We start from the raw sequence: 26,820 nt of genomic DNA, 5'->3' as shown, positions 1-26,820 counted from the left end.
ATTCACTGGAAATACAAAGTTTTCATTTTTTTTTAAATTATGCAAATAGAGACTTAAATTTATAGTGAAACTGAAATAAAGATATTATTGGATATTATTATTGTGATTCAACAAAAGACTATTGTCACATCATTGTTAATCATGCCATCACAGGCACAGCAACACATTCAACCATGGATTTATTTTGGAATACCACAAAAGTTTATTGAAAATTTTTGTCATTAGGACTTGTGTTAGAAATTCTAGGATTGTTTGGGATTAAATCGCAATACCATAAATTATTTTTGTTAATACATTTTTCACATTGTATTATGGGAAAATAAATTATTTGTTTTATTTTACCAAACGTATTGGTTCTCACACTTTTATATTGTTATTAGACCACAGAGTCGTAACATTTATTCTAATGAATTATTTTTCGTGTTTCTTTTTTTTTAAAACATATTTATTTTCTTCCCAATCATGTATACAAACCTGATTTTCGAATATAACTATGTTCTCTATATTTATATATTTGCCCAAAACACGAGTGTATCTTTCAAAATCATATTTTGATGCCCTGCAGTTATGGATGTGTGTTTATTGGTTGTACGACGTAGAAGAAGAGTTTATTAACATACCGTTTTAAAACGATTAAAGCTTTTACGACTCTAATCCAGTCTGGAAATTTGATATACGAGCTGTCTCATAGCGGTTCCATTTACTCGCCAGTGTTCAGTCAATTTATTAAATTCTTCGAAACATTTACTTTGTATTATCTGGGGTGTTTTGCACAAATAATGTGCTTGAGTTCATCGAAAAGGTTTTCTGTTGTAAATTACATGAAAATCAATGAAAATGTATCAAATTACCTGAATATTTTTTAATTGGTTCTTTCTGTTCATGTATCAGTTAAGTCATTTGAGCAAATCTAATCTTTAGAGAAACTTGAACGAGTACTGCATAATTGTTTTTAGTTTACTCATGATAATCGTGTATACTTATTAATTTAAACTTGATTAATATAGTGGTCCCGATCATTACCTCCAGAAAAGTTGTATTTGTGAATAACATCGACAAAAGATATTTCTTTAAAGGGGTGTACATTTTTTCTTCGCTTCCTATATCCTTTCAGCCGTTTAATTTCTGCCCAGTCCCCAGTTTGATGTTCCTTTGCCATGACTCTGAATCTTTTGAGCTGTCATATTAAGCATTTCATTTCCACATCCTCTCTTCCCACGAGGCTATTTCTGCGTTGCCTTGACCGTAATAATCTGCCCATTCTTCTATCAATTTCATGCATCCTTCTAACATTTTCACGTCTATTCTTGTGTCCACTCTGTCCTACAAGAAATGTATGATTTCTGTCACAAACAGCGTGACCAACATTTTAAAAAAAAAGAACAGAAAACTAGTACCAAATGAATTGCTCTGGATAACAACTATTATTTTTAAAGATTAATAGTGAATAAAGAGTGGTTGCTAGTATCCTGTTGAGGTTTAATGCCATGTCTCAGCACAAGATAGGATATATGTTGGGGTCCGTATAAGTGGTAGAGGTAGAACCTGAGAAAGCTCCAGTAAGCTCCACCCACCCACGGGCAGCTGCTGGCAGTTTTCTCACATACCCATATTGGCTGAGCCTAAGACTCAAACCCATGGACAAATTAAAAATGCGGTGATTGGTAAAGGCGATAACCTTAATAAATATAATCCATTGACCAGTGGCTCCCAATAACAAAAGTGAATGCAGACAAATATGGAAACATTTTTGTAACTTGAATTCAGGTTCAAAACTTCATGATGTACCTTTATAATTAAGAAACCGACAGTCATACTAGTACAGGGCAATCATTTAGTTCAATGTTCTTACTACCTTCTTTTTTATATATACATCATTTACTTTCATGCTTGGTGAACATTCTTCTGTATCACAAGAGCTTTTATTCCTTATAAATTTTGTTGAGTCGAAAGTCCTGTTTCATATATCATTCCAGATTCCTTTCATACTTATTAAGGATGTATTCATATCTTAGAGAAATTTGATGGCACCAGAGTAACAGAACTCGCTGAAACCTCGCTAAAAATACTGAGCTATCAACTCAAGTCAATTAATCAATCACCTTGAATTAATGTCGCCTTTGCCCAGGCAATCGCGACGGGTGTATGCCTGCACAACAGGCTGTTTAATTAATCGTTGGGGAAGGAAAATGATCCTCATCCCCTACGTGTTTATGCACACCAAGTGTGCCGATTAATTTGTCAGTTTTCGGAGCATTAATGCTACACGGCACATATGATGGTCGGGAACAGAAACACATCTGCCCATTATGTTAATTTTAATCTACTGTTAAGACGCTTATTGGGAACCACCCATTCATAGCGCCACCCCAGTTCTGTGCCTACACGCTCCTGTTAAATTAGATGAGTGTAAATAGTTGCACATCTCGTCATGTAAGTGGAAATGGACATAGAACACAATTAATTTTACTATATGTTCTCTACATTTGTTTCAACAGAGCAGCATGTAAACAGAACACAGATTTCACTTCCAGATCATCACCAAGGCCTTATTACTCACTGTGCACTGACGCCAAAACACACACAAAAAAAAACCACACCCTGAGCTCATATTCTCAAGAATAAACAATTACCTTTAAATTCTTACTAAAAATGCATAATTGTAACTCTTCTATCACAACCAAAATGAGAGGAAAAATGTTCCAAACAAAATGTTCTAAAAATAGACTAGAATTACATGGGTACTGAAATGGAAGTACTAATTGTGACCCGATTCCTGACAGGCCCTATTTTTTATGCCAATTTTAGTCAAACTTTTATATTTGCATGCTACAGCTATTTCAACTTTATACATGAAGTCCTTTTGAATTCCTTGCAAACAAAACATGTGACACCTGTCAGAAAGTATGTAGTGCTGGTGTTCCACAGGGTGCAAGTTTTGGTCCAAGTGCTCTTGAGAAACCAAAACTAAAGTTGCTATATCTTCCTTATTTATAGGAATTTTTCAATGCGGTAAAAACCTAATTGTAATAAATGATAAGGCCTGTCTGCAAATATGTTTGAATTTTAAAAAAAAGTATTGATAAATTAAATTTCAATGGCAATTTAAATAAAGATTTAAATTTTAAAAACTAAATTTTAATGAAACTTACATTTTCATACAAGTTTTGAAATACAGTTTGACAAATTTTAGACAGCAAAGTTGACTAATGAATTATATTTGAAACAAATGGTAGTTTGGGTCTGTACAACTGATAACATTTTTCCCAGGGGTAGTGAAGCAACATAGCTCATAGTGATTTTGGCAGCAAGCCACAATATACCTGTTCAGATGCATATAGGTGTACACACTAAAGAAAGAATGACAGGTGCTATGTTCCACGTTTGTTGTGTCAGGTACTTAGGCAGTTGTTTGTATAACTAATAACACACTCAGATTTAAAGTTCTGATGGGACTACTACCATGTTTTATAGCAAAAATGCATTCCATTTCAATGTTGATAACTACAGAAGGTGACAATGGGATAGGAAAATAGTTTCTAGGAAGGCTCTACCTTACTAAAAAACGGTGTTAATCTATCTCATGAAGACCTAAGCCATGTCTTTGAGGTGTTATATATCATTGTGGTGATATGAACTAATCTTGGTCACTTATGGCAGTACATTGCACATGACCGTATGAAACCTTGCTATCACTACCGGATTACTGGAGAGCTTCCAAACTGATCCAGCTCTAACACTTTGTTCCAGATGCCAGGCTAAACCTGAAAAAATACAGTATGTTTCACTTAATTATAGAAAACAGTAAGATGTAGGTAAATAAAGTTAAAATGTGTTAGATATGGTGATTTCAAAATAACATTAAGGTTGCAAGCATGGGAAAAATATTAAATTTGACAGAGTGACACTTAGAAATGTGAAGCAATGCCCATGTATTAAAGTGATAAATTCATCCTAAATATACATGAGGTTTCTAGAAGCATATTTAGCCATTTACAGGTTAAATAACTAATCAGGTAGACTATGTATCATAAAGTTTAAGGTAATGTTGGGGTGGTGAGGTTTGATCATTGATGCAAACATTAGTGCATACCAGTATACAGGAAAGTCAAGTGACAATGTACTAAATTAAAATATGTTACTATAAGCAATCTTATTCATGAGGAAAATAACAATTTTGGATATTACAAGTGAATACAGCCAAATGTGGCCACACAGATCAATTATAGGTACCAATAAATTCTATATCATCAACTAAATGTGAAATTCTGGTCCCCAAAACTTGTAAACAAGGATGGAAATTTGCATATGTGTGACATATGCAATGTACTTGTTAAGATCAAATGTGCAAACCTAATTTAAATGATCTGGTTGAACATTTATAGTGTATTTTTAAGAGTGTTGGTTACCAATTATTAAGCTCATTGATTCAGTGGGATCAGATATCACCTGATGCTTCAGTACTGCATTCAGTCAAAGTACTAAATTGAAATATGTTACCATACATAGGCATATTCATGATGAAAATAACATTCTGGGATATTTTCAGTGCACACAGCCTGAAATGTGCCTTACAGATTCACTATAGGCACAATGTTAGCCTATATGATGTACCAAATGTGAACTTTTGATTCCAAACATTATAAAATATAGGGATATTTGTTCATGTGGGATAATTGTAACCATGTTAAGATCAGTTGTACAAAGTTAAATTCAAATAATCTGTTTGAATATTTCTTATATAATCTTTAGAGTGTCAGTAAACAAATATTATTAGTAATAATAATGCATAAAGCAAGATGGATCATTAGAATTCCCATAACATCATATAGGCCACAATGCTGCACTACACCAATCAATATCTTAACCAAACTGAACAATAAAATGGAATGCATTTTGTGTTCAACTTACATCACTTTGCTGTTTTCTTACATCCAAGGGTAAATATACCTGGGGAAAGCATATTTTATCCCTTTGACCTGTATTTCATTCTCAAACAGTTTAAAATGATTTAGTAGAGAACTTGCGTAGGTTCTAGTATAAAGGTTTCATCTCTGTCCTTGCACTAAATACCTTATAACTATGTTTATAAACAATTACTGAAGGCTATACAAGCAGATATGTGTTACTCAGGAAGTGACCCCATCATAAACACATAAATTAACAGCTTGGACCTCTAATAAATAGTTTGAATGGCCAATACAAAATATAATTTTGTCTTCGTGTATTTTAAATGAAGGTCTCATTTTGACTTACAAAGATATTTTCTCTGACAAAATATGACAAATATCCAACATTGGAGCTTGTATATGGTGTAGGAATATATACATGCTGATATCATTTAATATCATTCCAAAAAATATTATATATGTGCATTTTGGGGGAATTTTTAAAAAATTTTATTTGTAATTTCATTTCAATTTTTTAAATAAAATTTCATTTTTTATTTTTAATTTCATTCTATTATTTCAGAGGTCAGTATACATAACATGTTCAAATTTCATATCTATCATTAATAATGAAGATTTTATACCAGTTTAAACTTTACTCCAATACTGCATTGGACACAGAACACAATTAATTTTACTATATGTTCTCTACATTTGTTTCTCGATACTGACCTTTCCACTGTGTGACAATCAATACAAATCATATGTTAATCTAAAATACCTTCAAGGATGACTTCACGGTGAAGTTCTTGTCAAAGGTTGACCTGCATTTTCTTGAGAGGGTGGACTGTCAACAGAGCAGCATGTAAACAGAACACTGATTTCACTTCCGGATCATCACCAAGGCCTTATTACTCACTGTGCACTGTCGCAAAAATACATACGGAAAACCACACCCTGAGCTCATATTCTCAAGAATAAACAATTACCTTTAAATCCCTACCAAAAATGCATAAATAAAACACTTCTATCGCCACCAAAATGAGAGAGGAAAAAATGTTCTAATAATAGGCTAGAACTATATTCATGGGTACTGAACTGGAAGTACTAATTGTGACCTGATTCCAAATGTCCGGGCGAGGCAGAGGAGGAGTGGGACCCAGCAAGAGGCATCAAGCACCAACTGAAGTACTAAAACGCCAGTTCATACTACATTTAATCAAATCTAGTCCAGTTATTCTAATAAACAATTTAAAAATACCAATAATGTGTAAGCCACCTGTGCAATTAGCCAAATTTCTAAGTCAAACAAATTTTATTAATGATTCACACTTCAGTTTGGATTTAGTGTACAAAATGTACTTATATTTTCTAACTATTTTCTAAAATAATCCCAATAATCCCTAAATGACTCGTATTATTTTTGTATCATGCAATATTAAAATAAGTATAATTTTGATGGTGGTATATAAAGAATCAATTCAGGGTTATTTAGATAAAGATATTATCAAAAGAGGTTTTCAATAACCAAAATGAAAACCTCGAACATTCACTCAGTCAAGGTTGATAGTTGCTTGACCTTTTCACATCGAGTTTGCTGATAGGGGACGTCTAGACTTCTCCGGAATGTGAGCTGCACTGTATTTATGGCTGGTTTTTCTTTTCATTTTCTGATAGCTACCTTTGCACAGTGCATTCTCTTCAAACTGCATGGATATCTCATCCACCTCCAGTGCTGCCACTTGACAGTCCGGCAAACACTAGCTTGTTCCCAATCTAATGGCGATGGTGGCAATGGCCTCCCAGCTCCAGCATGGTGGAATCCCCGCTGAGTGTCTCAGCTGCCAATACAGCAGGTGCTTTTTTTTTGTTAATTATTATAACATCATCACAATATTGTTTCTTTATGTGATGGCAATGTCTCTTGTCACTAATAGGTGAATAGGTTGGTCGGTGGGTCTATGGCATGCTAATACGTGCACAGGGCCAGGCTCTATTTTCTGCTGTTTGTGTGGATAGTCATGACTGCACGTGCAGCAGGTTGTTCCCACTCCTTGCCTCCACCCTTTTCAATGTAGCAGCTGGTGGTGCTCCGGTCTTTCTTTTTCAGTGTTCCCCGAGTGAATGATCAGAGTGAATGTGGAATCTGAAAAAAAGGAATGATCAGCTCAAGTTGCTTCCACCTTCATTATATACTCAGTCATAGTTAGTTTGCTTGGCTTGATTCATATGTAACATGAAGGCAATGATGAATTCCTGTGATCAATGCATCGTCTCTACAATAAGTCTATAGTGGCATCCTTCAAAGCTCTGTTCTTGGCCCTTTACTCTTTTTCTTTTACAATAACTACCACTGATCTTTTTTGTAGATAACACAACCTTACATACAGTGAGTGATGCAATCCCTTCCCTTTAACAAAATTTACAAAAGGGTGTTGAGTCTGTTATATTAGTGGTGTAAAACCAACAAAATGTAAGGTCATGAAAAAAGAAATTATAGGATATAATTGGATCCAGGCCAAAAGTAAAATAGTTTTAGAATACCAATATATTTGCTCAGGTAACAAAATTAAATAAAGTAAAAATCAATTCCTTGCAGGTGTGAATATAATGTAAAAATGAAATAAAGTGCATGTGTTATGTAGTGTTATGTAGCATCCACCAGAATAAATTAACTGAATAGACTGTCTTTGTACGTTCCAGGATTTATGCTAAAAATCTTTTACATATATATATATATATATATATATATATATATATATATATATATATATATATATATAATCTATGGTCTATTTTGAACTCTAATCTTCACTGTCCTAAATTAAACATGATTTTATACAAAATATCTTTTACATATTTAAAAATAGTATTCCAAATGACATTAAGCAAACACCAAAACTCTTGGATATCCCCACTACTTTCCAAAACCTACATGTATATCTTGGGTAGGTGAGTATACATATTTTAAAATTACATGTCAGTGTGTTATTCATTGTAGAAAGTAAAAGTTTTATTTGCACATGTACACTGCATTAATAGCTGTAAAATTCAATTGAGGACTACATGCAAGATTGGCTGATTCAGAATTGAGGTATTATCCTCAGAAAATTTAATTATGTATTATTATTATTATTATTATTATGTCCTTTTCTTTTTCAGGAATTATGTTTCTTTCCTTACATTTAAGTTTTACTTGTAATATGTATATTGTAGACCTGATCGGTTTTAATATTTTTTAATTGAATTTGTTTTTAAATATTCTTTTAATCAATTATTTGCAATGTTTTTGTCTTTTCATAAGGCTTTTTTTTTTGTAATATTGCATGTTGTCTTTACATTTGCTAAAACAATGTTTCTTAATTTAAACCTTTCTTTTATTAACTTTTTGTATTTTTATATTGCTTACAATTATTTTATTTTCATACATTTTTGAAGGTTTTTAATCATTTTTCTGGATCGTTTTTAGCCACTGTCCACATGTCAAAACTGCATAAAACTGAATCTTGTCATTAACTTTGATACCTTACTATGTAATATTTTGCCATACTACCATATTTCCCATTTTTTGCTGCAGTTTCTTTGTGAAGAGTGTTTTTATGAGACTTTAGGAGCAATGTTAATAAAGATATAAATTATCAATGTGCTAATTCAATGGGTGAATTTTCCATTGTCTACATCCTTTGTAACATTTATTCTGAGAGAACAAAACCATACTTTGTAATGAGCTGCAAGGATCATGACCACTTCTCACCTAAGACACCAATCATATTATTCTCTGAAAGGATGGTGCTGAGAAAAGGCCTGGCATTTCTTTCTTTTTGTTATATCCTCTTTTGGGAAAAATATTTTGAAACCCAGTGGCTGGAAAAAATCTTGCTCCCCTGTCTGTCCCTATTTTATTAGGTGAATGTTCTGTATATCTTCTCTAGGGAAAAAAAAAAAGCTTTGAAGGAAAATTCCCCCCTTCCCCCAAATGCCTGAAGATAAAATGGTTGTTTCAGAGGATACAGCATTGCATTCTGTATAGGTTGATGTGTTTTAATGGAAATAAAAACCATTTGAACAATATACGTTTGGACAACTTCTGGGCCAATTTATTAACCAATGCAGATAAACATTGTTACCAAGATTTCATTTGCCGAGATGAAGTGCTTTCAATGTAACTGTACTGAGTAATCATCTTACGAGGTTTCCACACACCCTCCCTAAAGTCTCAGAACAGGTCCAAAACATGCAACAATTTAATAAAAAAGATTAAAAAAGAAATCACTTAAATGGTGTTAAAATAAAATTAGATTATCTCCATTTATAATATTTTTATATAAAGTATGTATTGCCACCTCTCATGGTTAACTGCAAAATCACTTTACGGGCTTAATAGTCCGTTCATCTACAGATACAGTGAAACATGTCTACCCAAGTGTAATTTTCCTACATCATGGCTTTAGTTCATTCATCTACAGATACAGTGAAACACGTCTACCCAGGTGTAATTTTCCTACATCATGGCTGTAGTCCATTCATCTACAGATACAATAAAACATGTCTACCCAGGTGTAATTTTCCTACATCATGGCTGTAGTCCATTCATCTACAGATACATTAAAACATGTCTACCCAGGTGTAATTTTCCTACATTATGGCTTTAGTCCATTCATCTACAGATACAGTGAAACATGTCTACCCAAGTGTAATTTTTCTACATCATGCCTTTAGTCCATTCATCTACAGATACAGTGAAACTTGTCTACCCAAGAGTAATTTTCCTACATCATGGCTTTAGTCCATTCATCTACAGATACAGTGAAACAGGTCTACCCAAGTGTAATTTTCCTACGTCATACCTTTAGTCCATTCATCTACAGATACAGTGAAACGTGTCTACCCAAGTTTAATTTTCTTACATCATGCCTTTAGTCCATTCATCTACAGATACAGTGAAACGTGTCTACCCAAGTGTAATTTTCCTACATCATGGCTTTAGTCCATTCATCTACAGATACAGTGAAACAGGTCTACCCAAGTGTAATTTTCCTACGTCATGCCTTTAGTCCATTCATCTACAGATACAGTGAAACATGTCTACCCAAGTGTAATTTTCCTACATCAGGCCTTTAGTCCATTCATCTACAGATACAGTGAAACGTGTCTACCCAAGTGTAATTTTCCTATATCATGCCTTTAGTCCATTCATCTACAGATACAGTGAAACGTGTCTACCCAAGTGTAATTTTCCTACATCATGGCTTTCTATTCAATCATGATAAGGAGCTAGTCTGAAATGGACAAACCAGTGAATGGAGAGAAGATGGAATAGCACAGGGGCATTATAAAATCAACACACTCAATACATCATTTATAGTTATTTATTTATCTATGAATAGAACATGCAGCAGTAATATATAATATAGTGGGCAATATAAATAGGGATATCTAAATACATAATGAATACTCTATTGGTAAATACAATAGATTCATGTCACTTGATGTATAAAGCATTTTGAGTACAAGCTGTGCATGTAGAAAGGCATACCCCAATAGTAGCTTAATTTATATATTAAAAAAACTGACTAGTCTATGACAGAAATATTCCAATTTTTTCAGATAAGTTTATTATCATGATTTTGCCAATAAAGATGGCTCATATGCATGAGAAAGTTTGCTTTCATGTATATTTATTTTTGCAAGTCAGTAACTTTTGCATTTGGTTTAACATAACCAGTTTGCAAAGCTTTACAATTTGTAAGATATCCTAGGATCTGATATATGTAACATGAATAGAAAGGTTTCATACTCTTTAAAAAAACATCCTACGACTAATTATCTAATACAATATCTATAAATGTACCAAAAATTTAATTAAAGAAACAAACAGGTATGGTAAGTGTGCCTCCACATCAGGCCTGGGTTTTACAAACAAATATGTCTGCCTCCATATTAGGCCTGAATTTCACAAACAGAACTTAGGCCTGGACTTGAATTTAAGTCTGCAATCCAGCAATCTGATTGGTGACAACTGACAAAATAAAATATCTTAAATCAAGATTTAACTTTATGACTTGTGTTGATCAAATCTGGACAGAAGTTGTTCTGCTCAATAAGCCTGAAGGACTACATAACAAAAATACTACACACTTACTTGACACTACAAAATAATTTGTAACATCTGCTAGTAAATTTATATTGATATGAATTTTTTTTTAACAGAAATGAAATATTTTTGTTGAATGTTGAAAATCAACCCTTAGCTCTACTAGGCAAATATATGAATTGATGTTGATCCCAAATGATCCTTTCACTTGTACGTTAATAACAGAAAAGGAACAAAATGTTCGTTGTACAAAATCTTCATGCTGAACATGGACTCTTTGTCAAATAAGGACAAAGAAAGTATTAAAAAAATATTGAAAATAAACAAACTTAAAATAATATCAATAGTTGTAACCTATTCAACCAAATTCTGTGATGTGCTTCTGCAATAAATGAATAGATATATATATATATATATATATATATATATATATATATATATATATATATATATATATATATATATATATATATATATATAAAGACTGACATTTAGACAATTCCACTTCTCTATGGAAAACCATTGTGTACAGTTGCAAATTTCTGGAGCAACATGGTATGATAAGAAGTCCATTGGTGAAAACCCCATGTTGATATGGTCATAATATTTTGGTGTATAGATAATATTTTGGTGTATAGATAATATTTTCACAATGATTACCACAAAATGCCATGTTGAGTGCCAGTTTGCATCATTTTCATTTGGACCAACTAGACACCTTAAGAATTCTTTTAATGAAAACCCCATTTCAAATTTACTTTTCATTTTAAATGAGTGGTGATAACAACATTTTAATGATGGCCACCATATTGTATGTCAATTATGCACCATTTCAAATTAGAACCAAACAGATTTCATAAGAAGTCTTCGGTAAAAAGCCCATGTTGACCTTACTTTCTGTTTTAGTGCAGTAATGATAACAAGATTTAAAGATGGCTGCGAAGCTGGCCCTGTTGGATACCAGACTGGCACCAATTCCATTTAGGATCAACTAGACATCATAGGAAGACTTTTGGTGAAAGCACAATGCCATTATGATCAGTCACCTCGGATATGTAGTAATAACAAGATTTTCAAAATGGCTTTTGTGGTGGCCATAATGGAAGTCAGACCAGCAAGATTTTCAGCTACAACCAAACAGGCACTATCAGAAGTTTTTTTCTGAACCCCCATTTTGGTACTATCACTCATTCAGGAGAAGTAGTGATACAACTTTCAATATGGCCAGTGTGGTGGCCATACTGTACATATGAGCAATACCATTTTTATTTAGGACCAATTAGATATCATGTGAAGTATTCTAATCAAAGTACCATGTCAGTATGTCTTTTTGTTCAGAATGAGCAGCATTTACAAGATTTTCAAGATGGTCGCCATGGTGGCCACATTGGATACCAGATTGGCATCATTTCCATTTAGGAGAAACTAGACATCATAAGAAGTCTTTTGGTGAAAGCACAATGTCATTATGATCAGTTACCTTAGTTAATAAGATTTTCAAGATGGCCATTGTGTTGGCCATATTGTGGTCTGACTGATATCATTTTCATCTATGACCAAACAGACATCATATGAAGTTTTTCATTGAAACCCCATGTTGGTAAGGACATTTATTCTGCAGAAGTATTGATACAGTCTTCAATATGACCACCATGGTGGTCTTCTGGTGAAACTCCGTGACGATACATCCTTTGGTTCAGGAGGAGTTGCATTAACAAGATCTTCAAGATGGCTGCTATGGTGGCATAATGGACATCAGATTGGCACTATTTTCATTTAAAAACAACTAGGCATCATAACAAGTCTTTTAGCGAAACCTCATGTTATGTAGTCATAATGGCTGGGTGGCACCATTTTCATTTAGGACCAATCAGATATAAGAAGTCTTTTGGTGAAAAGCCTGTGACTTTCCATTTAGGACAAGGAGTAATAACAAGATCTTCAATAGCAATGTAGTGTTGGCCATACTGGATGTCAGATCAGCACTATTTTTATTTGCATCCAACTAGATATCATAAAAGTGTTTTTTTTTTAGTGAAAGCCCCGTGTTGATATGACCATCCATTTAGGAGGAGTAGTAATAATAAGAATTTCACAATGGCCACTGTGGAGGCCATACTGGGTGCTCAAGCAAAACCATTTTCATTTATAATCAACAAGACATCATCTGAAGTCTTCTGGTGAAAACCCCATTTTGATATGACTTTTTATTCAGTAGTGGTGATAACGTTTTCAAGATGGTTGCTGTAAAGGCCATATTGGATTCAAAGCAAAACCAGTCATTTGGATAAAATAGAGATCCAAAAAGTCTTTTAGTGAAATCTGATGTAAATATAAATATCCATTCAGGAGGAATAGCAATACCAAGATTTCAAGATGGCTCTTCTAATGGCCATAGTGAATGGACATGACAATGATGGGTCCAATATGTGAAAAAAAGGAAGTTCAGTTTTTACCCTTCTGCACACGTGCCAGTAAAACAGCCAATCCAAAACACCTTTAATACACCTTTGCAACTAGACAAACAAAAATCTCTTGGAAGCAGATGTATTTGAAAGTATTCAGAAGTAACCCCCAAAATGCATTTCCCATCCCTATTTCAGATGAAAATGATGAGAATTTCCAGGGGTTAATGAGTTTAATACACTTCAGATACGTGTATATCATTCTACAGCTACATATACTTAAAGTAATAAATCTAGATAAAGTCTTACTGCACTGAACCAAACGTACTTAAAAAAAATTAAAAGTTTCAAATTTCAAACCATGAAAAGTTATGCTTTAATAGGATACTGAAACTTTTATGACTGTTAAAGTCTACATCATTGCTAAAATAATTTTCACTTCAGTGAATTATCTTACATCTATTATATAGAAGGGAACTTTAAAAAATATTGTAAAAAGTCGTACTTCTTTTGTATGTTACTGAAAAATCTATCACAAACATTGAATTTTAAGATATTTTACTTTTTTATTATGCACAAGATCAAGTCATACTTCTTTTGTATATTACTGAGTAATCTGTCACAAACACTGAATTTTGAGACATTTTACTTTTTTATTATGCTGATCAATTTAACAACAAAATATCTCATAAACATTTTTAAAGAAGTCTATAAGGAACTTATCCATGGTGTTTAATACAGACAGAATTAAATAAAATTTCTTAGGAAAAATTGCAGAACTTCCATTGAAAGCACCCTTTTAAATGCAAAATCTCATGATAAAGCAATGAAAAGTATCAATAAATATCATTTTACAGCCATTATTACACTTGAAAAACATAAATTTTCATAGAAACACCTCAAAAAGAATATGTATAACAACTTTTAATTACCTCTTTTTGTATGTGTCACAACATTTAATCACAAACATTGAGTTTTGACATTTTTCTTTATAATGTAGATCAATTTCACTATAAAATATCTTATAAGCCTTTTCAAATGAAAGAAAGGTTTAAATATTTCTGTATCGTTGACCATCCTTATTTTGTGTCCATCCTTGATTCATGTGTTTTGTTTCTCATGCTTGTTCTGATTTCTTGATGTTATCAACTGGGTCGCAAACATTCATTGACAGTGACTGCTGATTAAGAAATATTTGATGAAATTAGATTTAAATATGTACTACAGTTCAAAATCAAAGAAAACACTATGAAAATGTCCAGTTTAATTAATGCCATATTTTTCACAAGTTTGTGGTCCTGGAGTGAATGGTAGCTGTTCAAGCCTGGGCCACTGTCGACATGTCGGTTTTCTTGACCTCTATATTAGCAGGTAACCAATGACAGAGATTTCTGAGATGACAAAGGCAATGTAAAAACTTGGTTACTATAACATTAACTTCTTACATCATGTTCGAGAAAATAAATCCAATGGAAAACTATACAGTATGAAATTTTTCATTGAAATATCTCAAGATAAAGAAAAGTAAATCTATGTTATCAAATAGCATGAAGAAAAAAAATCTTTACAAAATTCACTATATCTTTAAATATGATAACTGTACTAAAAAGCTTGAAAACACGAAAGTAAAAAATGCATCATATTTTTTCTCTTGAATATTTTTGTCATTATTATTTATACATGTAAGTGTTATATTGCAGTCAATATTTGTCTCAAAGAAAAGAAATATATTACAGATGCAAATATTAATAATAGACAAACATAATAAATGATCCAATTTCTACACCTTGGCCTAATTATCACATTTGAATCTTATGTCATGTGGCGTTTATTTCAGGTGAATGAACCATGGAAAACTTCTGGAAAAAGAGAAAAATTCTGACACACTCAGAAAAACAAAGTAGCTTGCCAAAAATTTCAAGAGTACATTTCTGAATTATGAATAAATCAAGGAGAAATAGGTGAACACTTTCTATGGTGATTTTAATTGATCCTCATAATATTATAAATGCAGTATTAAAATTCATGTTGAGGCAATGGCCAATGGCAGGTTCATGATACCTATTGATAAAAAAATGAATGAATATTTCTAGTTTTGAAGAATAATTCACAGAAAATATTTATTATAAAATACTTTAATATGTCAGCAGCACAGATGCCTTTATCAAGTGCAAGTCCAGGACCACTGTAGCTGTAAAACTTATAAAAAAATTCTTGGCAACATTGCTTAGTTTATCAAAGATCTCAAAACAGCCAGGCTTGACCAACAAATAAGGTCAAATAAGTGTTTGCTAACTTAACAATGTCATCCAAATGAAAGAAGATAAGATACCCATAATTTACCATGTAGTTCTTTGATCATCTGTGTTTTCCAAATTGTTTAAACACTCTACAGACAAAAACACAAGACAAAAGTGGCATGAAAGCATATCTCCTAACTCATCAAAATATAATTCATGATTGCCTCTTTATTAGCATCAGATTTCCTTGGACCAACTATGTTGTGTGGCAATGTATCAGCACATACCACACCTTTAGAACAAAGTATATGAGGCTTAAAAATGCTACTAGTAACAATGACTAACTTTTATTATCATCACCTATTTAAAGATATGATCAAATCTAACGTTACTGTTTGATTTCACCAAGAATTACAGTTAATTGAGTACACGTATTATGCATTTTCAGTGTGGTAAGTCTGTTTTTTGTCTATTAATAATTAAGTCTTATAAAACAGTAGAGTTCAATATGATACTGTTATTGGGTAAATTTTTTTTATAATTTATAGTTTTTTGAAAAAAAAAACTTATTTTGCATATTATTAGTTTGAGAGAAAACTAGTGCGGCATAGATAACACTAAATTGAAGCTACAGAAAGTTCCGAACCAAAATTGACATAATTCTTGATACATTTAATATTAAGTATAGTACATAAACATTTTTCTTTATTGTAACAATAAGAACAGAAAACAAGTGCTCTCCAGAAAAACTTAGAATGATTTACAATCTTAAAAGGAATGCATGTTCTTAACAAGTTAGCATAATAAACAAGTAAAAAATATGACATGTAACATAAGTCAAGGATCATAAATATACAATATTTGCAATATTTAAAATTAATTTGTGACAAAATTGTTTTATTTTGTCATGAAAAATGAAAACATGCTGTTAATATCATTAAATTTGTGAAAAGATTACTCACGAATTTCCATACATTCCTTACTGATGGAAACTACAAAAGTACAATGAAAAAGTATCATGGTAGCTACCACCAGAAAAAATTACTGTGGTAAAACAGTATACAGGTAATACCACACATGTGTATACATACATATAGCACTCTTTATATGAAACATGGTTGCCCCTACCGATGATTTAATTATGTAAATTGAAGGGATTGGTATATTTCAAACAGGGATAATTAGGACTTGTCAGATACTGTTAAAATTCGAGACTGTTCTAGGCTTTATAACATAAAACCTAATACCAAAGTTTATGAATTGTCTCAAATGTTATAGATCATAAATTAAACAGCAAAGTTCTAAGTCAAAAAGGGACCATAATGCAATAAAAATTGCCTGAATCTTTGGCTACGTCTTCCAATGTATTATTTCAATCCTTGATGTCTTTCCAAATCTCCAGAATAGAAACACATCAAGGGGCAAAGTATTATGACAAACAGGCCATAACTCCAGAAAATTTGTCAGAAAATGGTGACAATCAAGCCGTAACTATATCTTAATGTAAAACCTTATACTAGATTCGACTCCAATCCATAAAGTTCTTCAAAAGTGATTGGGCGTAAAAGAAATCTCTGACTGCTGTTACGTGATAGGATGTAATGTGACACAAGTGGATGAAACTGACATACTTAACACTACAAGCTTCTTCTATAGATAATGTGTGTGCATATAAAAAAAAACGTCCTTGAATAATATCTTGAAAAATGAAACTTCATTAAAATAAAATAGTATGATATACGTTACTAAATTAAAGTCTAATTAAAATAATTAAATACATGTACATTTAACAGTACTCATATTTTTAACAATGTACAATTAGTTACTATGGAAATATCAGGGGGATTATGAAGAGCCAGAATGTGGGTAAGGCATTGGTTTAAAGCTTGATATATTTCAGACATCACTCTCTGAAGTCCAAAGAAGAAAAAAACTCTTTGAGTAATGAAGTCTTTCTGTGAGATTCCTTTTTTCAGGGTCTTGTCAACAAATTGTGTGAATAATTCTGAATGCAAACATCAGTATTTCAGGCTGTCAGACTATTTGGAATTTTGTAGAATTTTTATCAGAGATGTGGAAAGGTAGACTGAAAGTGCAGATTGTTTCATGATTGAAATTTACATAGTCAAACTGACAATTTCTTTAAAACCCCCAATGCATTACTTTTATTGCAAAATGTCGATGTTTTTTAAAAATACTGCAAGCTGGAGAAAAATTATTTATAGAAAAATACCATAAAAATTATCAATACCTTGATTTCTGTGCCACTTCTACAGATTTTCTGCTTCCTTTTGATGAGGATTGTTTGCAAAATCTGTTTTATTCTTGTTTTCCAGATAATAATGAGCAAAAAACTGCATGACATATGCACTTCCTTCATCAACAAGTTACTTAAGCATTACCATGGCCAAGGGAGATAACTTCTTTTGCCTGCATGCAACTGAGATAATTAGACAATTTAGCTGGCAAATAAAACTTTTTACTATTTGCCCAAAATTTCTTTCAAAATATGAGGGAAAAGCTCAGACTTCTGTGACATTTATTGAAAATGTCAATTTCAGGCAAGTGGATTGCTTAGGATTTTATCAGCCCCACATGATGCAGCTCATAATAAAAACAGTTTAAAGGTATGGCCATTAGTTTTGACACGTCACTCAATTTATCATCAATATGAAAAGTGCAACAATGGATAAACCAGGCACCAAAGTTTTATTATCTATGACAAATTGAATGAAAAATAGTGAGAATGTGACATATCACAGGTATAAATGTTTTCAGATAGTAAGTTCTAGCCATTGCTATGAATTAGTTAGCTAAAGTTTGTCACTGAAATTAAAAGTAAGCTAAGGCAAACGGAAGTTCAACATAAGTAAACTTTATAAACAATCAGTCAGAATAAAAACAGACATGTCAGCGATAATCCTCATCATCTGAATCAATAATGATTCCCCTGAGACGTCTCGTTTTCCTCAAAGTGCATGGAGGATCAAACTCTACATCATACACCGACCCTGAGCTGGATTGGTTGGTTCTGAATGAAATCTCACTGGCAGGATTATGGTCAGATCGAGAATTCTGGAACGGGGCACTGTAATGTGAATAAGTCTTCATGGATCCTGTGGATGATGCTGGTTGGGCTGATAGACGGTGTGGTTGTGGTTTCAGTTTGTCAGAGGGTCTTTGGGATCGGTGAGCCACAGAGTAATCTCGCATGCTAGAGGCAAAGGACATGGAGTCAGACATTGCATTAGAGTCCTCGTATACATAAGTGTTTTTATGTCTCATGCTGAAATGATAGGGAAACAATTATTGCTAAGGATTACAACAAATATTCTATAATTTAACATTAACATAAACATTTTACTTTATCATAATTTATATGTTTTAAAATGGCTAAAGTGTATTTATTTTAAAAATTAATCCAAGTAACGGATTAAAATAACGTTATTGATGACAAATCCACACATGTTTTTATGTCTGTAATCCCCCCATACAGAAATTTCTCATGGATTTCATATGGAATACTTCAGGAATCTGTATGGAAAACATATGGACTGAAAAACTTATGGAATCAGACAATTTATTCCATATCAATTCCATAAGTACTTCACAGCAAGTGAAAATTCCATATGGAATAAAATTGCAACTTTAATCGATAAGCACTTTTTTCCATATGGAAATCAGGCTCATGTATTATAGCATCATGGAAAATACTCTCTGAAGAATTAAGAACTTAAACTATCTGATTCAAATAGAAATGTTGGTGGGAGTTAGGGTGCATGTATATGTCAGTGTAGCTGATGTGGAAGGATGAATATATACTCATATAAATTTGAAGAAACACATGCATGTCAGTTTTCTTTAATTTATTTCCACAGATGTTTAAAAACAGACAAAGACATGACCAAAAAAGTAGAGAAAATGTAAACATGATCAGAAAATTAATATCTGGTAGTACAAGCATAGATGAATCTTTGGTGCAATGTGGATTTTGGGCTTGATCTGATGTTTTACTCTGAAAAAATAATTTATTTGGCTTCCTATTAAAATATGCTCTACAAAAATAAAACCCTAGTGAAAATGTGACTGAAATTTCAGCAAAATCACAGTGACCATTTTTTTATATTCACTCAAATGTCCTTTTTCACTAAAATTATGGTATTTTAAGAGATTGTACCAAAATTTCTGAAAATATCAGTGGGAATCTGTGATTGAAATTTCACTGAGAGTTTGTAAAAAATTATGAAAATGTGATATTTTGTTATCGTAATATCACTGACATTTCAACAACAAAAATCATTAAGATATAATAAAATTTATTTTTTGTTTCTTGTACAATTTGAATGATTTTCAGAAGCATTTATATCTCCTGTTTCTGATAGCTGTAATTTATTTGTTTATTTTGGGCAAAATAACTTCTTTCCGCATCTTTCCTTGTTATATTTCGTTTTCAAATTTTGTTGCTGTTGTTGTTTTATTTTTGTTTGACTTAAAACTAGATTGAATTACCCTCAAAAAAGTTTTCTTGTTTTCCATTTCAAATCAGAATTTCGCTTTTCTCCTGACCTGAATCTGATTTTCCTCGATACAGACACTTTTTTAATATTGTCTCCGAAACTTTTTTAAAAAAATAATGCTCTATCTGGTCCCATTCTGCAACGAGCTTTCTAATAAGTATTTGTTCTGTTTATTATTTAAAAGATGATTGCTGTAAAGAGCTTTCTGATTGGTCAGAATGTTGTACTTGCCCAATTAATTGTTGCATAACAGAAACTGATGGGAATGAGCATGCTTGCTAAACATGGCGATTCGAATTTTCAAGCGGGATACGAAATTGAATAACCATTTGAAAAATGTGCAGCTACAAGAATAGCTTGAATACAAAGTCGATGGGAACATAACTGGTCAATCTGTATGAAAACTGAATGCCAGGACTAGCATTTTGCTCTTTGTGCCATAAAGAGCTTTACAGTAGCGCCTAACGTGCTAAATAAGACAAGGAATTGAAGCAGGATGATTTTGAAGTTATATAACTCAAAACTGATCAACTTCCAGAATGAATTTAAGGAGGGACAATGTATATATAGATCACTGGTGGAAATTGTTGCCAAATACCCGTGTCTATCAATGACAGTCATATCTTTACGGAATTTTCTTGGCCCACACGTAGAATCATCTTTCAATATCGTGAGGCATTATTGTGTATATTATCAAAATATTCTAGGTGTGTTAGAATTTAATGTAAAATAAGAGTAATTATATCATGATAAATGTTTGTCGTGGCTATTTATGGAACAAGGACTAATTCAAGAGACCACAACAGCATCATAGTTTGTACATTAATAAAAAATCAAGTCTGCACTACAAGTGACATAAGGCAGGCTACTAGCATTTCTTCTTTTCATAATGTCTAAAATGGATGCTTTTCTGTAATTTTGCCTTATTTTCACAGTTGAATTTTTCAATGCAGATTAATATTTTATATATGTTTATGTGTTCACAGATGCATGTGCATATGTTCCAGGCTTGATACTTTGATTTTCAAATCAATTATTTCGTGTCAAGCCAGATTCTTCAGATCTTGTTGTATATATTGTACATAACAGATAGAAGGCATCAAGGTAGATTAGTTCTGTAACTAATTTAGTTACCTTCTCTAAATAAAGTCATTATTATTATTATTATTATTATTATTATCATTATTAACTCCCATTTCTCTTGCCTTGGATGTCATATAATTACAACATCTGTATATTTGTCTTCATGCACACTTAATATCACCTTGGTTAATAAAGTCCTGTTTAATTCATATCCATTTTTAATTTGAAACCTTCTGAAATATCTGAAAAACTACTGAAACTTCAGTAAAATACTATATAATGATCAAAATTTTAGTCAAATCTCACAAAAGTTTTTGTCAATTTTTTTTGTGAAACCTCACAAATATTTCAGCGAAATTTTAGTGAGATCGGACCACAATTTCAATGAAAGTTTTGGTCAAAGTTTTGTGAGATCTCACCAAACTTTTCAGTGAAATGAAAAAGACTTAAGTGATGCCATCATGGATTTTGTATGCAAGAAAGAAAATGAGGACAAGAAAAACCTAAATCTTATTTGATAATGTCTGTCAAAATAATCCATTTTAAAAATTATTGTGAATATTTATCATTGATTCCCAATAATATCTAAGAATCATTAGGCGGTTTAATAGAAATCTGAAGCTGATTTTTATGGTTTAGGCAGAAAGCACTTTAAGTATGCCTGGAAGATTTTGTATGGGATGGACTATTACCAAATTCCATATGAATTATTTAAAAATTCCATATGAACTATTTACAAATTCCATATGGGGGCCCCGAGTGGCCGAGTGGTCTAAAGCGCTCTCCATTACGGATCACTGCCATCTCACCTCTGTCTGCGGCGGTTCGAGTCTAGGATTCAGCCAATGTGGGTATGTGAGAAAGCTTGCCAGTAGCTTCTCGTGGGTCGGTGGTTCTTTCCGGGGGTTTCCCGGGTTCTTCCTCCACCATTAATACTGGCCGCCATGTATAGCCTATCGTGTGCTGACAAATGGCGTTAAGCCCCAAAACAACAACAACAAATTCCATATGAACTATTGCTAAATTCCATATAGATTAATCACAAATTCCATATGGATTATTGCCAAATTCCATATGGATTACTGCCAAATTCCATATGGAATTTAATTTTCTTCCATATGGACAACCTACAGATCTCATGGACTAATTTGCATATTTCGTGGGATTTTCCATACAGAGTACGTAAGGATACCAAAACATTGCCATATGGATACACTGATATCCATAAGAGTGGTTCAGCTATAGAATAAAAATGTCCATATGGATATTTCTGTAAAAGTAATTATGGATTCCATATCCAATCCATGTGGAAAATTTCATATGGGCCAGCACGGAAGAGCTAGAATACTGTAAAATAAATGATACAGAGACAAATGTTTAAATAATTTTGAGCCAAAGTGAGAAGAGAACCAGTCTGTTCAGTATGCAGAGATAGTTTCCAATGTATTGATTTTACAGTGTACAAAATGAGATAGCTATACAAAGATTTTTTTATTATTGTTTAATTTGAAATTGACTGCCAAATAAACATGAGTAATGCCACTATTCTTTAAAATGCCAAACTTAGACTGTATCTCAGATAAAATAAGGCAAAGATCAACTGAAAGGTAAAGCAAAGATCAATGAAAGGTAAAGCAAAGATCAATTCAAAAGTAAAGAAAAGTACAAGCCAAGTAGTTTTAGAGGAAAGCTAGAATTATTGTTAAAATACTTAAATTTAATACGCAGATGCCAGATTGCATGTTATTATTACCACTTGATGAATAACCTACATGCATATTTGAGGTCTATGATTTAAGGATCAGCTTTATATGGGGGAAAAACATTTCATAGAAAACATTTTGATGAGATTGATTTCAACTGTTTTCAAACTGATAAAGTGAACTTGAAATGATTTTGAACATGCAGTTGAGACTCATCTTTCATTTTGTGAATTGTTTTGCGGGATAGCTGGATACTTAATGAGTATTGAGGACCATACATTGAATATGTGAATTACTTTTTATGTATAAATATTCCGGTTCTTATAAAAATCTTGGGTCCCTTCACTCATAAAGTAAATGGTCTGTCCCTTTGTCTAACTGAATTATCCTCCAATAAATCAACAAATTTATGAATAAACCAATGATGTCACAAGAGTATACACATGTACAATGTTAGTGGTGCAAATTTGATGCATTTAAGCTGCATTCAAATTGGTAACATCTCCAGATATTTTTTTTAGAAATTCATTGAAACAAGATAATATTTCAGATTCCATAACTCAAATTGTTAGCGAGAATAAACAAGATGGTACTGCCATCAAAAAGTGATATTTACACCTACTTTTATTTTCAACCCCAACCACTTCAAGCTGCTACAATCAGTGAGAAACCATGGAAAATGAATGATAAAATATTGAATCATTATCCTGTCCATGACATACCCTGGATAGCAATTTCACTGAAAACATGTCATACAATTTTTTTTACTGCTCCATGGCCCAGTGGTTAAAACATCTGCCTCAGATACGGGAGGTCATGGGTTTGAACCCAGGCTGAGTCATACCAATGAACTTATAAAAATGTCTGCAGCATGATGCCCCAGTGCTAGACATCACTTTAAACTGTCACACTGTAGATATAAAAAATGCTGAAAGCTATGTTAAAAATCCAAATCACACACACACACTCAATCCAAATTTGACAAAAAACTACATTAAGTCAAGTCTCAGTCGGAGCATATTCATGCTATTCTTAACATATGAGACTCTGTCAATCAATCTTAACCAGACTCCATACCTTAGTGACTACAAGCCCTGGTAAAGAGTCCAGGAATCAGTGTTAGCATGCAACTGTCAGAGTAAGTATGTACCATTTTCTCTCCTATTTTTGTTTGGTGATTCCATACAAACTGAATTGATGTTTTCCTACGTGCAGATTGATTTGGACAATGGTTCATTCAGACTAGGCTTATTCAAGCCATATTACAGGCTGATCTATACCATAAGAAATATTATTGCATTTCATCTTAGATATAAATGTGAAATTTGAACTGTCCACAACTTATTATTTCTCATTAATTTTGCAAGCGTACTGAACAGTTCAAAACTACATTTAACAAAACCAAACCCTGATTTTACCTAAGATAATGGTGTAGTTTTGTATATAAATCAAATCAAATAACATAAGACTGTTTTTCTTAGCGCTGTCAATTTAATAGCGAAATATTTTCAAAACAGCTCATTAACCAGGGTGCCGACCCGTGAACTTTATTCTAATGAGAAAAAATATGATTGCAATAACACTGAAAAAATCATGAACTCAGGGTATGTACAATAACATTTATTTTATGTAAAAATATTGAAATGGAAGTAGAATTTATAACTGAATGTCAGGTACCATTTTCATTCAACTCATGAAGTAATACTATATCAGGGTACTTAGAGTTAACTACCAATAAAGACATGTACAATGTAATATTTTTTTGGATAACATTACATTGTCCATGAAAAGAAAATTACCAGTAGATCATTATTTATGAACTATTTTTTTGTAGATTTTCAAATAAACCTTTTATATGCTGTTACTGTGTTTGCAACAAATGGAATAACCATAAAAATAAAACAGATATGTGTTCCATTTTTTTAAATATTTAATATTTCACATGATCCAAATCAGCCTGGCATTTGATCAGGCTCTACTTTGATCTGAATCAGCCATGGTCTGAATCAGTGAGCATTTGTTTACCTTCCATGATGTCAATGTAAGTATCTACTTTCTTACCCAGTACTGTACTTCTTACTTATGTTAAAGTTACAGCTATAGTGTCATTAACTCTCATTTCATTCTGAACATGCTGACATTTCTGACAGGCATATATATTTAAGTATTTAAATATATTAATAAACAATGTATTTTCTTTGACATCATGCCTACAAAAAAAAAATCAACCAAGAACATTAACTACTTGAAGACTGTGAACTTAACTATCAAACAAACACATTAACAAAAATGAGCTGTCTCCCTTGATTGTTATTATTTTTTTTAAAAAATTGTTATTATTATTATCATCATCATTATTATTATTATTATTATTATTATCATTATTATTATTATTATTATTATTATTATTATTATTATTATTATTGACATAGAGGGTTCAACTCAAGACATGTTTTTTTCTTTTATTTCTTTCTTCTTCATGCATACAGTATAGGTTTTATGGAAAAAAGAAAGCATCAACCCAGAATTATACTTCTTAAAATTCTACCATGGTCATTAGGTACAAACTGAATTAACAATTTCTTAGATCTGACAAAAATAAACTATTTAAAAATTTTTCCCCCTGCCATTTTTGAGTTTCACTACTATTTTAGAGTCCTATACCATAATGTCTCTACACAATAAAGTTTGCTCATTTGTTCCATGACTTCTGTAATGTAACATTGTCTCTCATCAATATATTGGATCTGTTCCATTGTTCATTTGCACAACTTCCATTTGGATTTAATCTCTAATTTTTTCTAGCTTCTTATACAAGACAACAAACTCCCATCACCATGCTGTATTTCTTTTCTAACTTCATCTCTTCAAATTTTCATTTATTCCTACCTGTCTTATTATTTCTTTAATAACACATCAATGTATTGTTTTGATGCTGTATTTTCTATTACCTTATACTGTTCATCCATATTTTGTAGACATTTGCAAAATTTTAATTTTAATTATGCTTTTTGGTTCTGTTGCTTAAAATGTGCTTTTTGGCATCTGGCATGTTTGTCCTCATAGAAACATGGACCAGACACTTATCTTACTGGTTGACCCATTCTCCATTTTGGAAATTCTTTTGCAAATCCTGTCCAAAATTTTAATTAAAGATTTTGATATACACGTCAACATTTGGCCTTAAATGAGGTCAGATTTTCATCATCATTGAAGATTGTTCTTCTTGTTGTTATGGGGATTAAATCCGTTTTCAGCACAAGATAGACTATTAATGGGCGGCCAGTATAACTGGTGGAGGAAGAACCTGGGAAAACCCTGGAAAGAACCACTGACCCACAGGAAGCTACTGGAAAGCTTTCTCATGTACCCACACTGACCAAGCCCAAGACTTGAACCCATTTAGATACAGGTGAGATGAGAGTGATCTGTAATGGTGAGTGCTTTTGAGCACTTGGCCACTCAGGGCCCCCATCACTGAAGGTAATACGCTCACTAAACTGTTGCCAAAATAGTGTACACTATACACAATTGAAGTCTTGTTGTCATTCTTCATCTTGTCTTTTCCAAACATCAACATTTGATCTTTAAGCAAAACAACCTTAGTTTCATCTCTAAAAGTTACTGTTGACTAATATTTTTAAAATGTCCAGTTCTTTCGCTATCTAAACCATTAATTGTATGATGTACAATTCTGATAAGAAATCATAGTTTGCTTCCTTACAGTGCATCTCATGAATTCAAACCTGTATAACGTTCTGCTGATAGTACTTTCAGAAACATGAACTCACTAATGAACTCATGAAAAAATATGGTTAGGTCCATCAAAGAGTGTCTATGATTGTCAAAAAGTGCAATGTATAAGATGATAAAGTATATGATAATCCTT

The 26,820-nt window shown here is 32.3% G+C and overlaps 1 protein-coding gene across 2 annotated transcripts in view; it reads right to left on the bottom strand.

The window, feature by feature from the left end:
* Positions 1 to 10,244: 10,244 nt before the first annotated feature.
* LOC149794262 (uncharacterized) overlaps positions 10,245 to 26,820 on the bottom strand; it is a 37,786-nt gene continuing 21,210 nt past the window's right edge. For both annotated transcript variants that reach the window (XM_089968401.1, XM_089968403.1), the window contains exon 4: positions 10,245 to 18,914. In XM_089968401.1, coding sequence (XP_089824527.1) covers positions 18,539 to 18,914 — 376 coding nt within the window. In that variant the 3' untranslated portion in view covers positions 10,245 to 18,538. The remainder of the gene's footprint in view (positions 18,915 to 26,820) is intronic.

Source organism: Sinohyriopsis cumingii, chromosome 8 (genome assembly GCF_028554795.1).
Source record: "Sinohyriopsis cumingii isolate HCF-2022 chromosome 8, ASM2855479v2, whole genome shotgun sequence".
Lineage (NCBI taxonomy): Eukaryota > Metazoa > Mollusca > Bivalvia > Unionida > Unionidae > Sinohyriopsis > Sinohyriopsis cumingii.
Note: the sequence above shows the minus strand (reverse complement) of the source record. Positions and strands in the feature narration are given on the sequence as shown.